General features: G+C 43.6%; 1 protein-coding gene across 2 annotated transcripts; it reads left to right on the forward strand.

Annotated features, from left to right (window-relative positions):
• Positions 1-33: 33 nt before the first annotated feature.
• POLR3F (RNA polymerase III subunit F) lies at positions 34-10,187 on the forward strand. 2 transcript variants are annotated; one of them, XM_074578835.1, is made up of 9 exons: positions 34-146; positions 894-1,011; positions 2,969-3,036; positions 4,063-4,130; positions 4,927-5,039; positions 7,017-7,160; positions 7,925-8,032; positions 8,730-8,921; positions 9,503-10,187. In XM_074578835.1, the coding sequence occupies exons 1-9, from the start codon at positions 91-93 to the stop codon at positions 9,578-9,580; spliced, it is 945 nt and encodes a 314-aa protein (XP_074434936.1). In that variant the 5' UTR covers positions 34-90; the 3' UTR covers positions 9,581-10,187. The 2 variants fall into 2 exon arrangements, with proteins under 2 accessions (XP_074434936.1, XP_074434937.1); XM_074578836.1 differs by having other exon boundaries at positions 7,925-7,996.
• Positions 10,188-16,263: the final 6,076 nt, after the last annotated feature.

A 16,263-nucleotide genomic window follows, 5' to 3' on the forward strand; every position in this document is an offset into this window, starting at 1 on the left:
CGCCGCGTGGCCGTGACGTCATCTCCCCGCGCCGCCGGGCGCGCCGGGGTCGGGTCGCTGGTGCGGCCGCCGGTCGGGGCCCGCCGCGCCATGGCGGAGGTGAAGGTGAAGCCGGAGGTCCCCGACCCCATGGAGATAGAGAACAGGTCCGCAGCTGCGGCGGGAGGCGCCTGGGGGGGCGGCCCGGTGGGAGGCGGGGCGGCGGTGCGTGTGTTGGGGGGCTGCCAGGCGGTGAGGGCCCTGGCGGCGGGGGGAAGAGGGCCGCGAAGGGAGGGTAGGGAAGTGTCCTGGGGTGCGGGGGGGGAGTCGGCTGGGCACAGGTTGTGTTGGTGGAGGCACGGGGGGTGGCGAGGAAATGTGTCCCGCAGGAGGTTTACGGTTGTCGGGGGCAGTGTGTTCTGTGCGGGCTTAGGTAGCAGCGAGGCATGGGGTGGGGTTGCCTTCGGCTGCCCTGGTGACTTTCTGTTCCTGGGAAAGGGAATTGTGGCTTTTCTGCATCAAGTCATTATTTTTCCTAAAAGGTATTTAATCAGTATTTGCATTCGCTGGCTAACTAGCAATTCCTTCCCATCAGAACCTTTTGTGTGATGGAACTGTACAGGGAGCTCTAAATCCATGTTTTTAATAATGAGAGCAACACAAGCTCCTTAAGAAGGAGCTCCATGTTGTCACAAAGAGCAAAGGTAGTTTGTTCAGCAGTTAGTTGCAAAAGCATATTTGTCAGCACAGGGAGTAGATGCTAAGTTCCCTTGATAGATACGACCAAAAAGCGGTTTGTGGGTACTTTTCCCCTGAGTTGTTCTTTTCCCTCTCTTCTGACTCTTATTACTGTTCGGATTTGGTTTTGGATGCAATAGAACATGCTTCTAAATGTGCTTTTTCTCCTCCCCCAGGATTATTGAGCTGTGTCATCAGTTCCCTCACGGTATCACAGACCAGGTGATTCAAAATGACATGCCTCACATGGAAGCCCAGCAGCGAGCCATGGCGATCAACAGGCTGCTCTCGATGGTAGGGTGATCTCACCTTCCTTGTGTTAGTTCAGCCAGCCCGGAGCACTCCTCATCCATACAGGCTGCATGGTAGCAACCTGTTGAGCTGGGCTAGCAAATTAATCCCAGCACTTGCCATAACGTACAGTTACCATAACTTACTTATGGTTGCCATAATGTCCCTCAAAACTTAGTCTTTCCATTGTGTAATATGAAGTTAATAGGAATGTGTATATCCGTGTGGATTTCTAGGTGAGGAAGCTACCACTGAGAAGTACCGCATCTTTTTTTTGTTGTGCCTAAAGTTCCTTGGTTGTCTTTTCCCTGTGCGTTTCTTTGTAAAGCAGAATGTGATACAATGGTCTAATGTAACAGTGGGGTGCAGTGTAGTTGCAGTGGTTCCACAAGACCTGCTCACTAATGGTGGGGAATGAATTAGCTAGAAAGAAAATAATTGTTAGCCCATGCCCTTACACGTGAAGATCTTCTCCAAACCCCTCACAAAATTCTGAAGTTGTGGATTACTCTGATAATATGCAACTGAGACATCTCAAGGGATTTTCTTGCATATTCCATAAATTTCCCACATCTCACTAGGCATTTCCCTTTACTGCATCAGCAGGCAGCCCGAGATAGGAGCGAGGATCGCTGTTAACTACTACTGCCACCTGTTCAGGAACAGATAGCAGCTGTTTAGCCTTGTTGGTTCAGTGTGGCGTAGGCTTGAGTATCAGCAAAACGTTCAAGGTCTTTAAAGATCAAGATTCCTTAGCTGCTGCTTTGTGGGTGTGTGAAGCTGGGAAATAAAGCAGGCTGAGCGGTGCAGTCAAGAGGGCACTGTTGAAAAGAGGGGCACTTGCTTTCTCAGAAAGCGGGGTGTTGGAAAGCGGGCAAACTGAGCAAGATGTGGTTTGTGTGTTTTAGTTTTGGTTCTTTTTAATAACCAAAACTTCTTAGCTTGGACCATACTAGGTGGCACTGGAAGTAATCTAATCTTTCTCTTTTTGATCTTTCTGTTATAGGGTTTTTCAGCACATTGGGTGTGAGCTTGTGTGTTCAGTAACTTTGGAATGGGTTGGCCATATTTCACAATGAGTCTTCAAAGATTGTCAAGTCTCTAGAATTTGTTTAAAATAGATGGGTTGTGCGGGGAGATCTAGCAAGTACCTCAGGCATGGGGAAAAACTGCAGTGAGAGCTCAGCCTTAATAAGCATCAGATACTTCATCTGTAGAAAAGCACTGAAGGGGATCATCTTGAGGTGTGAGCTTCAATCAACCACATAATGCAAATCTGTAAGAAACGAGGCTGTAACTATGAGGAAAGGATTAGCTGGCAATGACAGAGTGAATGTTAGTTAATGCAGTTATACAATAGTTATGCTCTTGGACTTGTCGAATTGCTTACCCCTTCAAAATAGGAAATAAGAATTTGCCTGGCCTAGGCACAAGCATTAAGGGCAGGACAGATGTTTTGCGTGTGAGAGATGCCAGTAATTTGCCTCTGAGAGGCACTATCAATCCTGGCTGGCAGTTTTCCAGTGATCTCTGCTTAGTAAAAAATAGAACTTTGCTACTGGAACTCAGAATTATTCAAAACTTGTGCAGTAGCGCTCCAAGGTGATTTCTGGGTAGACTGTTTTGGTGGAAAGCAAGAACAAAGTATACGAGAACTTGGTATCCCTTGTCCAATGGTGAAAGTTAGGAGAAATAATAGGAAGTGAATAGATAGATGTTGTGGGAAGGGTTGGGAACTGTATTTGTTATTTCTGGTAGCTGATGATAAATGAATATTTGTAGGGGAAAAATATATCCTCAAGGGTATTATTGTTTCCAGTGGTTAGAAATGTTATTTTCCCTTTGCTTTATTCAGTTGACATGAAATAAGGTTTTAAATTTAGAATATTAGAAGATTCTTGCCGCGTTCTGAAAGAAGCTCTTTGAAGCAAAGTAAATGCATTGTGCTTATCTCTCCTAGGGGCAACTGGATCTTCTCAGGAGCAATGCAGGCCTCCTGTATAGAATCAAAGAGTCTCAAAACGCAAGGTAAGCCTTATGTGTGCTGGATAAATATATTAGGAACACAGTTCTGCAGCTCACGTGCAGCATTGCTGAGAAGACATTCTGTAACATGGATTTTACAGAACTGCTTATTTCTGGAGGGTACACTTAAATCCCCTGAGCTGATCCTGAAAACTGTTAGGTATAGTGGTTTCTACTGAACAGAGGGTGCCATGGGACTGTAGCTCTAACATGCTAGCAGAGTTCCCGCTAGCAAGTGATGACAGAAAAGTGATCCGTGCAAACATACGTATGCGTTTAGGTGAAATCCAGCTGAAGCCCAGTCATACCATCTGCAAACTGTGGTTGTGTGGTCTTCCTCAGCGCTCACGTTACAGGATCAGCGCTCATATTTACAGCTGTTCCAGGAGGCCGCTTGAACTTGTGCTCTTTGATTTATTAATGACTTATTAAATGATTTATTAAAATGTAGCTTCAAACCATGCCTTGTGATGCCTATGTAAATCTGAGTAAAAGATGCCCAGACATACTTCTGGAAAGAAATAGCCTTCAAAATTATCCTCAGTGCAGGCGTGTCATGCTCTTTTTCAAATGCTTTAGAAAAAGATTGATGAGTTCAGGCTTTCTCAGACTGGTGAAAAGGCATGTTTTAGAGTTGGGAGCACGCTTTTTACTATCCCTTTTAAGACATTCTCTCTAGAGACAGATTATCCTAAATTATGCTCTGTGCTGTGTTTGACCTTTCACAGTGTGTTAATACGTGATTCCAAGTTCCCCGTTGTTATGACAAGTGGAGCGATTCCTGCTTAGTCACTTTTCTTTCATACTGTGCTCTTTTCTCTTTACTGTGGCTTCTCACTGGCAAGCTTGGCTTGATCAAGAGGTTTAGTGTCATGTATTGTATTTGCCAATGGCGGGCTTATTGTGTAGGGCGGTTTTTTTTCTTTGTGCATTGTTTTTTTCATAGTTCTTGTTTTCAGTTTAAAACAAATCCTACTTCTTTCAAATTTTGGACCTTTCAAAAATCCCGATGTCTGTCTTATTTTACAGTAAAATGAAAGGCTCTGACAATCAAGAGAAACTGGTTTACCAAATTATAGAAGATGCAGGCAACAAAGGTATTTTAAATAAATTATAATTGTGAATGGTACTAACTCTGTTTACTTACGGAACCGTTCCTGTCCAAACTTTTAAATGTTTGTCCAGACAATACAAATATAAAATCTGGAGTCCCCATACCAGGTCTGTAGCTAATGTTCCATGTGCCCACTTTTTAAAAACAAAAGAGAAGATGACATATTTCTCCATTAAAATAACAACCTGTCCTGGTTGACTTTTTTGGGGGGGCTCTTTCAGAATATTTGGAATATGAATTAAGAGTTATCTATGGGACTGTCAAGCTAAGGAATCTACGTAACGCTCACTACTTAAAAGACAACGTGATATCTATATCGGATTTAACAGGTGTACTGCCAGCAGAAACCACTGCTAGTAACCAGACTTTCTCAGCAGTCACTGCACGCTACGGTTGAAAGATGGCAGGTAGAACTGGCTGTCATAATTTTGTTGAAGCAAACACTAGTTACCTAAAACTGCAAGAACATTGCTGTGAGGTATTCATGTTGGCAGTAAAATGTCAGAGTTGTAAGAGCTCTCAGAGGAGAGGCAAAGGGCAGGAGGACAGTGTTGTGATGTGTATTTCTTATTTTTGTCAGTTGTGGTTGTTTGTTTTTTTTTTTCCCTGTCCCTTTCTGTTCCTTTGCTCCCTTTTGCTGGGAGTGGTAGGACCGAGGATACATCCTATGGTTGGCAAGCGAGTCAAGCAACGTTGTGGTGTGATTTTTGCTTTGTGAGTACGTACAGAAACAAATGGCTTCTTCTGTTCATTTCCATGACTTCTCTGTTTTTAAACAGGTATCTGGAGCAGGGACATTAGATACAAGAGTAATTTGCCTTTAACGGAGATCAACAAGATACTGAAAAACTTGGAAAGCAAGAAACTAATTAAAGCAGTTAAATCTGTGGCAGTGAGTATTTTGTGACTTTTTTAACCATTTCAAACGTTTGCTGCGTGCTGAATATGTTTGAACAGGGGACTGGGGGCAGAGAAACCTCGTTCTGCCTCCGGCGCTCCCACTGACTGTGCACCAGCGTTTGACTCTGCCTTTAGTTTGTAGGTTTGAGGTGCAACAGATATGAGAGATGATAATGTTTGTTAAATAATCAACGAACAAACTGATCAATAACCTAATGAGTAAATTTATCATTATTAATATGCAGTTTTATCACTCTTCCCACCACTACTAATTACATACTATCGCTATCAAATTGCAGTTCTAGTTCTCTTAATTCTTTACGGTGCACAACTGTTGTTGCAGCTCTTCTGCCCTTCACAAACCTCTCACACTGCTTACTGACAGCCTGCAGTTCTGTCACTCTTTTCTCTGCTCCTCCATACCCGGTCTTTAAGACATAAAGCTAGGGAAGAGTCTGGTGGGTTTCCAATGGGTTTGGGTCCACACGTCAGGTTCTCTGCTGTCTGTAGGCATCCACACGCCTGCTCTCTGCAGATCCTGCCCTCTGTTGTTCCCTGATTGATTTTTATACTTTATTCCCCTTTCTTGTTTCTTAACTCTCCTTTCTACCACCCTCTTCTCCACTCAGTCTCCACCCAAATAAGCAACCTGCCCATAATTACTTTTTCTTCATTGGTCCCAATGTTGCTGTACCACAATCTGGTGTTTCTAATACTGAAGCAATCCCAGCTTTTTGTATGATACTACTGATATGGTTACAGCTGCAAGGGGCCTTGCAAGGTTACTCTCGTCTGGAGATTCTGAACTCCTTCAGTTATCTGTTTCATACTGGATTTGCATTGTTTTCTTCAAATAATATCTAAGACATTTGGTTCTGTTTCAGTCTTGGTCCCTTTACTTTGTTCCAGTTACTCAAGTACTTTCTTACCTTATGTGCAAACAGTGCACGTACTAGAGTAGGGCTTATCCTTTTCCATGCTTTTTCTCACGCTGTTACAATGCTCACGTAGCATCCTGCTCTCCCTTACCTGCTTCCTTACAAATCATTGGTATTAGCGTGTTCTTTGAACATTCTCCTGGTTTCCAGCAGAGGTTCTGTCTTATTGCAGGGCCTGGTACAGCAGGAAGACCACTTGCTTGTGAGCTCTTGGAAGTTTTACGTTGTATGCCTTTTCTATGTGCCAGCCTCATCTGCACCACGGAGGCAATACGTTGCCTTGCGTGTGTGCATTGTCTGGGGAGATGGGGGGAGTGAGAGGTGAGGGTGACTTCCTAAATAAAATGGAAATGAAGAAGTTGGACATAGGAAAGCAGTAGCTTTTTCATGTTCTTGTGAGAGATGTTGGCTTCATCTAGTCATATAGGGGACGTAACACTGCTAAAGTTGGTTGGCTTCAGTGGTTGCTGAGTAGTCCTTTGGACGACCATTGCCCTTTAACTGGCTACTAATATCAGGACTAAAGCAGCATTCCCATTCACCCGGTCTAGGTGTGGCAGTAAGGAGTGGGTTCGCAAGGGCTAACTTTAGCTGCAGGGTTTAATCATGTAATCCCTCCCATCATCAGTGCACAGATTGAATCCTGCACAAACAGTTGAAAGCTTCTCTGTTAAGTTTGTCTTTGCTGTCGTCTAAAGACACTTTCCTGCCCTGCTTTGACGGTGGAGGAGGATTAGAGTCAATAGGTTAAAATTAAACTCTGAGATCATCTTCAGTGAGGTTTGTATTGTGTGCACATCGTTAGCAGGCTTCTCTCCTCTAACACTGTTACAAAGCGATTAGGAATGTAAATGTATTGATCTTCTCTTTATCTCCGTGTGATCCGAGAGTCAAACACGTTAAGCATAGCTGGATTGCTGTGCCCCAGGTTTTAGGAGTAATGAACTATCTCTTTTGCAGATATCTTCTTCAATCTTCCTTTCTTATGGAAGACTTTCAGCTGTTAAGAGCTGTGCGCTTTTCTCTAACAGGCATCCAAGAAGAAGGTGTATATGCTATATAACCTGCAGCCCGACCGCTCTGTGACTGGTGGGGCTTGGTACAGTGACCAAGACTTTGAGTCTGAATTTGTGGAGGTGTTAAATCAACAGTGTTTTAAATTTCTACAGAGTAAGGTGAGTGCCACTACTAAAGCCACCAGTTTTGTGCAAGTAATTATTTTCTTTATAAAACCAGTGACAGGCAAGGCTTGAGTTTTCCATAGTGTTTTTTGCAAGTGTTGGACACTGTTATAACTGCATTGGCAAATCTGTACTGGATTGTTTGTGTCACAGCAAGTGTGATGGTGTTGCACTTTAATAACGTGTATTTTTACACCCTGTACATGGAGCGAAGCCTTCAGTCTCCAAAGTCCAATGACAAGGTAGACAGCAAAGAACACAGGACCAAAAAACCTAGCAAAAGTCAGTGTTTTCCCTGCAGAGTTCCTAATTTCTGAGAAAGGCACTAGTGAGTCATCTCTGCCTAGAAAACAATTTTCTCTAGCATAACTGCAGGAGAAGCCTGCTTTCCATTAAATAAGTCCTATGCAGATTGCAACATTTCTCTGTTCCATTGAAATGTATTTTAACTGGCACTACATACATCAGAAACTTCTTTTGTCTCAAAAAAAACCTGCCAGATGCTGATATTCCTTCATATTAATCTAAATCACTGTGTAAATTTTGTGTCATATTTATTGTAAAATTATGTTTGCTTGTGCACTGCATTGTCTCACCTACATCAGTCTTAAGGACGTAGCTTTAAATACCAAATAAAAAACATGTCCCAGAAATGGTTTGGAAATCAACTTTAATACTTCAGTCTGCCTGAAACCGAACCGCGAAGGAGGCTCTTGGCAGTGAGTACTGACTATAACTCTTCTTTGCTTTTTTCTTAGGCAGAAGCAGCTCGAGAGAGCAAACAGAACCCCATGATACAGAGGAACAGCTCATTCGCCTCATCCCATGAGGTGTGGAAATACATCTGTGAACTGGGTATCAGTAAGGTCAGAATAGATTCATCTTACGACTCTCGAAAAGCATGAGTAGCTGCAGGAGTTGAGTCCTGCAAATTTGGTGAGGGTCTGGCAAGTACCCTACCCAGTCACTGTATTGGAAGTGGGCTTTGCCACTTTATTGTTTTTTGAGGAGGGTCGTTGGTGCTCCATGGGATTCCAGGGTAGTTTGTGCACGTGGGTTTTTCAAAGATGTATAAAAGAATTTGCATCCACATACTTTTTGATGGGAACTGGGGTAATTTTTCCTTTAACAGTCTCAACTGGTTTATATTTTATAATTTCTCCCAAGTTTGCCTATGCACTTCAAGCAGTTATAGGTGAGGGGGGAAAAAAAAAGGGGAGGAAAAAAACCTCCGTGATTATTGGTCACCATCAACAGGCATATCTTCAGTAGTCTGTCTGTCTTCTTTCATGATTGTTTTCTTGTAAAACTGGAAACGTATCATGCTAGGATGATGTAGACACTTGAGGTGCATAGGGAAGTTCTTTTTGGTAAGCCAAGGCTAGTGTAATCCAAAAGTGCCTGGGAGTTAGGAGGTATTTGCTTTTCTTTTCGTATCTGCACAACCCTATAAAGTGCCCAGCGAGAGCGGTTCCTTTGTCTGGGCTAGGTTAGAATTCTAAGGATTTGTAACTGACGGTGTTTGCGCATTTACTAATATTTATTTTACACATTATTTCTTAGGTCGAGTTGTCAATGGAAGACATTGAAACCATTTTAAATACACTAATATACGATGGAAAAGTGGAGATGACTATTATTGCTGCAAAGGAAGGGACGGTAGGCAGTGTGGATGGACAGATGAAGTTGTACAGAGCCGTCAGTCCTCTCATACAACCCACTGGATTAGTCAGGACGCCCTGTGGACTCTGTCCCGTAAGTAATTAATTCTGTATATGAATATGTGGGTGCAATCCTGCTAATGGCCAGCTAGCACATTGCAGGGTTGTGCCTGTGGGTGCTTCTTGTAACCATGAGTGTTACCTGTGATACCTTAGCTATGGTGTAAGAGGCAGGTTCTTTAGTTTAGACCAGGAAGTTTCCTGCTCGTACGTTGTCTCTTTACTGTATGTCAAAGGGTGCCATCAAGCGTAGCCCATTCCAAATCGTACTATTATATTTTCTGATCGCATGTTTGCCTATTTATGTTTTTGAACAAGCTAACTTATTTCTGTCTAGCTTTTGGTCTCTCCTGCTTGGATTGTAAACTGATAGTATGTGGGTAAAACTTGCCAGCGTGTCCATTTCCATGATTTACTGCAGTGGGGTCTGTTTTGCTTTGTTGTGCTCACATTATTCTTCCTCAGAGCTGGCATTGGACTTCCTAGATTTTGGCCTCTGTTAGACTTCTGCTTTTCTACTGTGCAAGGAGCAGAAAACATGTGAGCATGTTACTTCCAGTTAGATTGTACTTGCTGTATATAATTACTCTACTGACACAGGGCTTGCTTTTGCAGGTTTTTGATGATTGCCACGAAGGTGGTGAGATTTCTCCATCAAACTGTATTTATATGACAGAGTGGCTGGAGTTTTAAAGTGAAAGAAAACTGTAAACTGGATTTGTGCTTCACAGCCAAGCTGACAAAGCAGCTTGCTTTTTTAAAAGTGGACTTCTAAATTTGTGAGCAACTTCAGGATGTGGAGTGACTGTTTTTAATGAAACATAAAGCAGCAGCATATCAGTTGCACGAGCGGTGCTGTGAGTGGACTGGAAATCGAGTCAGCACTGAAGATCAAGGCTGAAGTGGAAATGTAGATCCATTCTTGTACCAAAAATTGGTTGTGGGACTTGAAAAGTGTCGTAGCACAGCTGTGTGGTGATGCATCGCTTCCAAGGACTGTGTCAAGTACTCCACAGATGCTTATTCTGAATAAGAGGAAAAAAAAGTCATTAGCTGATCAGAAAAACTTGCTAATGAGTGTTGCCGAGAATGAGAACCTGAACTTTGCTTTCAGACTAATGCTAATGGTGGGTGCTCTAAGTCCTAAAGTTGACGCTTTTCTCCCTTGATAGCTACCATCTAATTGAAGACTAAGACTCTGACGCGGGGAAAGATCCTAAATATGTCAAACAGAACTCAGCGATTCTTTATTATCTTTCCTACCTGCTAATTTGTCATTAAAACCCTGACTTTTCTCATGTGCTTCATTTCCTTCATTGCTGCTGTTGCCTGGTGATGCATCTGTTGTATTTATTCCTTCATCTGACAGCTACAGGATTATGATCCTGTGTTGGTGTGTTCTGACAGCTGCATCACGTACATGGGTATGCCAGCTGAAATTTTTAATAGAAATATTCTGGGAAGATGTGTTTTCTGGAAGAGAAAAAGAGTTCCTCTGGCCTGATGGTACAGCCAAATTTTTTATAGATTATCGGAGTACCCTCAGGGTTGAAAAAGATTCCAGTGTCAGTTGTTTGTACATAAATATGGCCTCGGGCCGTGGTTTGTGATCTGAGAAAGGCGTGATACTGGCATATCATCGAAAAGCACAATATTCTTTCCCTGTCATGGGGAGCCAATTTGTGTTTCCCTTAAGTGTGACCTCTCTGGCTCCTTCTCTGTGTGACTCTGGACTCATGAATTTGCAATAACATATAGACTGTGGTGGTGTTGTAAACCTCATGCCCAGGGTATTCCAGGCCGTGGACCTCTTCAGAGAGCTGTGTCTAGTTTCCTCTGGCTATCGCTGTCCATCTGGCAGTATTAGAGGGGCGATGCTGCCTTTGGAAAATGTAGGTTCAAATCTCACTTGGGAAGTAAACAGATTTTTGTACCAACTGTGTTATGCTAATTAGTTACTGCACCTCTCCTTTAATCAAGTAACATCTAGGGAAAAAAAAAAGTCAGCTCCTTTTTCATAAATGAGAATATTGTGCTTATATGACTGCAGGCAGGGCAGTGTAGACATATGAACTATGCAGAGACAGTCTGGTCCCAGTAACGCTTGCTACCTGTGGTTTAGTCTTGCTGTGTCCAGGCTGGATCTCTACACAGCTACTCAGTATCTTCAGGATGGCCTCCCAGCACTGGGAAACAGTGGGTCAAGCACAACACTGGACCAGTCGCATCTAGCTAATTTCAAAATTGCCTGTCTGAAAATAAGCCCTCCTGGATGCTGTTGGGAAGGCAATGGTCAAACACCTCTACTGCTGAGTTACCAGCATGCCAGGTAATCTGTCCATGAGTAGTAAATGGTGGGCTAACACAGAGAGATTTTTGGAAGAGGTTTACCTCGTAAGAGTAGGAGACTTTATATCAGCTATTTCAATACTGTCCAGAAGTCTGTACCTTCTAAAAGCAATCTAGATCCCATAGAAGTGTTCAAATCTCGCTCAGTTCCCATTTTCCTACTTATAGCATGGGTTGTGGACAGAAGGCTAACAGTGGGTAAGTGCTGTACAAAGAACTTAAAAAACAAATAATAAAAAAATAGTTCCTGTCCCATGCAGGGACGGTATAGATACAGAGGCAAAGGCTCCTTGTTGGCGAGTAGGCATGCTGTCTCCGAGTGGAGCAAACATCTAGTACTGATAAGCTGGCATGTCCATGGGTAGAGTTTGATTGCGTTAGCTACTGTGAGCACCCAGAGCTGGCTCTTTCTGTGTTGACTCAAGGTGGCAGGGATGCATATCTCTATGGAGGCAGAAGAGCTCTTACAAAAGAGATGTGGGGGTGAAGCAATTAGATGTTTGCTCTTTTTCTGCCCCCTTTAACCACTCAGCACACTGAAGCCTGAGGAAAGCACCTTAACCTCCGCTTCAGACATCCGTTATGTGGCCAAAGGTAATTTCACGGAGGTGTGGGGCTGGGATTGCTTTTGTCCTCTTGCCTTCAAAGAGGACCTGCCACAATGGGCTCCTGAATCCTGCTGCTGCAGAGATAACGCATTGTTTGTGCTCTGCAGCAGCTAGAAGATAGCTTTCAGGGAAACAAGTGGGCTTTATCATGCAGGTATGTCGCTTTACTCGGTATGACCATATTCATTGGCAATAAGAAGGAGGAGAGAGCTTGTCATCAGTGAACAGCTTTAGGAAGAAGAAGAGCTGGTTTATTAAGCTCTGTAAATTCTGGGTCAGTTGTATTGGGTTTATCTGGTTTAGGTGACCTTTGTGGCCTCTGAAGTTTCTCAGTGTTGCAGCTGTAGTAAGACTTCTCAAACATGGAAAAAACCGGGCCTATAGAGAAAAGTAAAGCAATTTCACTTTCCTGTCTGTAAAATAGGCGTCTGTCTGATCTATTTCTAAAGGAGTTAGAGGAATGATCTGTCACTCTGGTTCTTTGTGAACCTGGCTAATGGATCAGCCTGTAATTCTTTTCTAAAAAGGGAGTAAATGCTAAATGATAACATTAATAGTCTAGTCTTTTTTTTCCTCCATGAGTTCCTTCAGTCTTCTACCTAGCAAAGCTGTCCCCTTTACAAACTGGTATGAAAGGTAATGTTTTGCGGAAGCTACAATATTGGCTCCAGTACTTAATATCAAAACACTTACGTGTAGAAAGCTGAGAGCGAAAGTTAACCCTCGAATTACAGATGACCACTTGGAAGCATGATCCGCTCATTTCTTTAAGCCAGCCTCATACAAGAGGTCGCAGTTCAGCTGCTGCAGGACCACGAGGGACCTCCTGGGTCAGAGTTCATCCCTGTTTTTGTGATCCCTGGGGTGTGCAGACCCTGCTGTGAACCCACCAGGCTGTTCTGAGTGGTTTCCTCACTAGTGGTAACCGACTGTACAGACGCAAGTTGGCGAGTGGTCACACCCAAGTCCCATTTTCACATGGAATCAAGTGTATGATTGCTTTTTATTTCCAGGAGAAACATTAACCACAGTACCAGGCTGTGTTGTGAACTGAGGGAGAGCACAGCTAGCAGGTGCTGTTTAACATGCCTAGCCTTTACAGTCCAAAGTTTAAAGCATTAACATTAATGGCAAACTTGCAGCTTTGACAACGAAAACATTTCCCCCGTGGCTGAGTCGCTGTTCGGTTTTTCCTGGTTTGTTTTTTTTTTTTTCCTTAATTACTCTGATCATAACTCTCGCCCCTGTTAGAGGTGTTAAGCGGGATGGTTGAACAACTGGTGCTGTTGGAGTGCCATCTTCTGGTAACAGCTACCCTCGGGCTCCAGAAAGAAAAGAGAAAAAGCTCTTAAACCCTGCTCTGGTTTCCTGTTTTGCTTCTACGTGCAAAGCGGTTTTTGGGAACAAACAACTGCGCATGGGGACAGCTGGGTCTCCTGTTGCTGCCAAGCACTTCATGCTTTGAAACAGGGTATAGACACCTTAAACAGGGCTGTCCTCCACCACACACAGACCACCTTCCCCTCTTGCTTCCCATGGCTGGGACTTTCTGTCATTTAATCGGTGAGAAATAGTTAGCCAGGCCCTCAGCTGCGCTGACCCCAGCTTAGCCTGTGGCCTGGAAGGGACGAAAAGGTACTGTGAGAAGCTCCACGGATGGTGTCTAAGTTCTTGTTGAAAAATGTTCACTTCCTCCCTAGGAAAGTTAATTATTGCACTTTGCACAGTCTTCAGGAGATCCTGGGGGGAGTGGGGAGGAGGGGAAGCGGAGCTCGAAGCATTCTCCTCTTTCAGTTGTTAAACATAAAACAAGTTGGGGCTTATGTAGGTAGCCTGTTTTTCCCTCTCTCTCACTTTTTGAGCAAGCTTGTGATTCTTCCAGAAAAAAAGAGGAATGGGAAAGCTTTTACTTTAGTTATTTGGTCTAGAAACACATATCTTTAGGATTTTGCTCCTCTTGCAAACTCACAAGAGTTGATCAATGTTTTAATTAATCTAATGCTAGCAGGGTGGGCGCAGCGTGGCCTTGAAGCCCTGGGTCCCAGTAAGGCACTGTGCTTTGCTTTTGAGACGTGGCAGTGTGAGGAGAGGATGATATAAAATGAAGCGTAAACTAGCAATTCCAGAAGAGCAGATTTGCTTTGCCTCTTACTGATACTGCTTGGAGAGCAAGTCCTGGGTCTGAGGACATTAACAATAGTAGTAATTTGACTTTTACACACTTCAGCATATAAGCACAGGTAGCATTCTTCTACTTTTTTGTTCCCACTGAATTTGTGATCTTTCTGCTTGTCTTCATATTTTACACAAGCAAATTTAACCCTTGCAGAACACACAACTTGCTGGGAAGGCAACATTAACATTCAGCTCAGACAACATCTCATTTTGCTTTGTTTTGGACCTGAAATGTTGCTCTCCAGTGTTAGATGCTTCAGTAGAAAATACACCTTTTCTGCCCTGGGAAGAAGGAATGAATGGCTCTCGGTTAAAGCAGTTTCCTCAAGCATTCCCTGGATAATGCCAGTCTTCCTGTGGAATTCAGTGTTTTGAAAATCGCCCCTATCTGTGTACTTAAGCGCTTCTGCTCCATATCTGTCAGCCAATTGCTTCTATACTTTCCAGGGAAGGGAAGGAGTGACGATGGATCCAAACTCTACAATAGCCCAACGGCAGTTTCACTGGATCTTCTTCCACTGCCAGGGTCTGTCGAATTATCTTGAGGGGCACAGAGAATAGAGTTGAAACATTTGTCCTTCTTTCCTCAGTGGTTTGTTTAATTTCTTGCTATTTCTAGTGTAAACAAACTCTTAGCACAGACTGTGAACTTGGAGCAGTCACAGATTTTTACAGGTCCTTGAAGGCTGAGAAGAGATTGCCCCTTTTTTTCTTTTTATAGCCAAACATTCCATTGTAGACTGCGCAGTAATGTTTAAAACATATTCATATTCCTAACTGCTTATTATATGTCAAAGTTGGCCACATCTCTTATGCATGGTTTTACCAAAACCTTCATATAGCTAAGAAAAGTGTAAGATGCGTTCCATGTAGTTTATAGAGCAGAAAGAAAGAACATCACCTTGGGGGTGGCCACAACAGAGAGCCTCTACAAGCAATCTAAGCTACACAGTTTGGCCAGCTTTTATGTTGCTTTCATGTTGCTTGTGCTAGGTAGGCAACATACGTAGGAGGCAACATATCTTCTATCTCCTGTATCAGTAGATCTCCATACTACTGGCTCTCTTGTGTTTTTTTCATCTGCCGTATCAGAGGTGTAGGCAGACACCAACATGATAATTGGGTGAGTTTTGACATACCTGAGAAAAACAGGAGCCTGGTGATCAAACCTGCATGGAGGACCACACTGCTGCACAGCATGTCAATCACGTTGCTCCTGTTGTTTTAAGCTGAGTGTTACCAAGCAACTTCAGTATGAGCTTTAGGCTTTCTTCTAATCTCTTTAAGAAAACTACAAAATATTCAACACACAGATTTCTTTTGCATTTAAAAGAGAGAAAACAGAAAAAAACCAAAGCTTGACAGTGCATAGGTGAGCGAACTCAATCACAGAGCATTGATTTCCTTTAAGCAAAGATGGAGTGGTGCTCACACAGAAGCCTGGGGAGTATTTGCAGGCCGACCACCACATGAATTTAAGGCAAGCACCCAAACTATTGGAAGCAAGTCAAGATGTTTCACTACGCCTTTTCCCTTAGAAGTATGTGTGAAAGTTTGCAGTGTTCAGCGATGGATTTACGTGCACACATTAAGATAGGACAAATCCCACTTACATGGTATTGCACAAAGCTGGAGTGGATTCGTGGCATCGGTCTCACTAGACACAGGCTGTTTGGCTTCAGGAGAGACTGTGGGAAGTAACAAGAGAGGGAAGCAATGAAAGAGAGAACGCATTTGCCCATATTCAAGGCACAGACAAGTTTCTGAAGCAAGTCAGACTTGGTCAAACCTCCACCGTATGCCCACAGGCAGCATGTTGCATTTCTGGATATTGTGGCCATCCCTGGCTCTCTCCTCACCACAGGGTCTGCGCACTGGGGTTTTCCCAGTGGGCTGGGGCACAGGTTTCCTCATGGATTGATGAACCGCTGTGGCCTCAAACCAGCCATGAGGGTAAAGCTGGCTCCCACGTCTTTTCTGCAAACACCGAGGGAGGAATATCCAGTTTACCCAGGTCAGGCATATTTGAAAGCAAACGCCGGCTATCAGGTATGCGAATGCTGGGAGATCTGCTGTTGATGGGTGCGTGTCCTCAGGGCAAACCAAAAAAAATAAGGTCTTTTTCAGTTTCTAGCCATGCCTGCCCTGGGCTCTGCTTTGTCAGCGGCCTGGGCGGCCTCACGGCTTGGCTTGCTCAGAGACATCATGCTGGGGGAAGGTAACCCCGGGCTGACAAAGGGAGCC

The sequence above is a fragment of the Larus michahellis genome, chromosome 3 (assembly GCF_964199755.1).
Source record: "Larus michahellis chromosome 3, bLarMic1.1, whole genome shotgun sequence".
NCBI lineage: Eukaryota > Metazoa > Chordata > Aves > Charadriiformes > Laridae > Larus > Larus michahellis.

Bases quoted from the DNA above. Each gene is read 5' to 3' on its own strand.
- POLR3F (XM_074578835.1), top strand. From the start codon at position 91: ATGGCGGAGGTGAAGGTGAAGCCGGAGGTCCCCGACCCCATGGAGATA. The intron at 147-893 runs GTCCGCAGCTGC...CTCCTCCCCCAG, and splicing joins CCCATGGAGATAGAGAACAG to GATTATTGAGCTGTGTCATC. The intron at 3,037-4,062 runs GTAAGCCTTATG...CTTATTTTACAG, and splicing joins AAAGAGTCTCAAAACGCAAG to TAAAATGAAAGGCTCTGACA.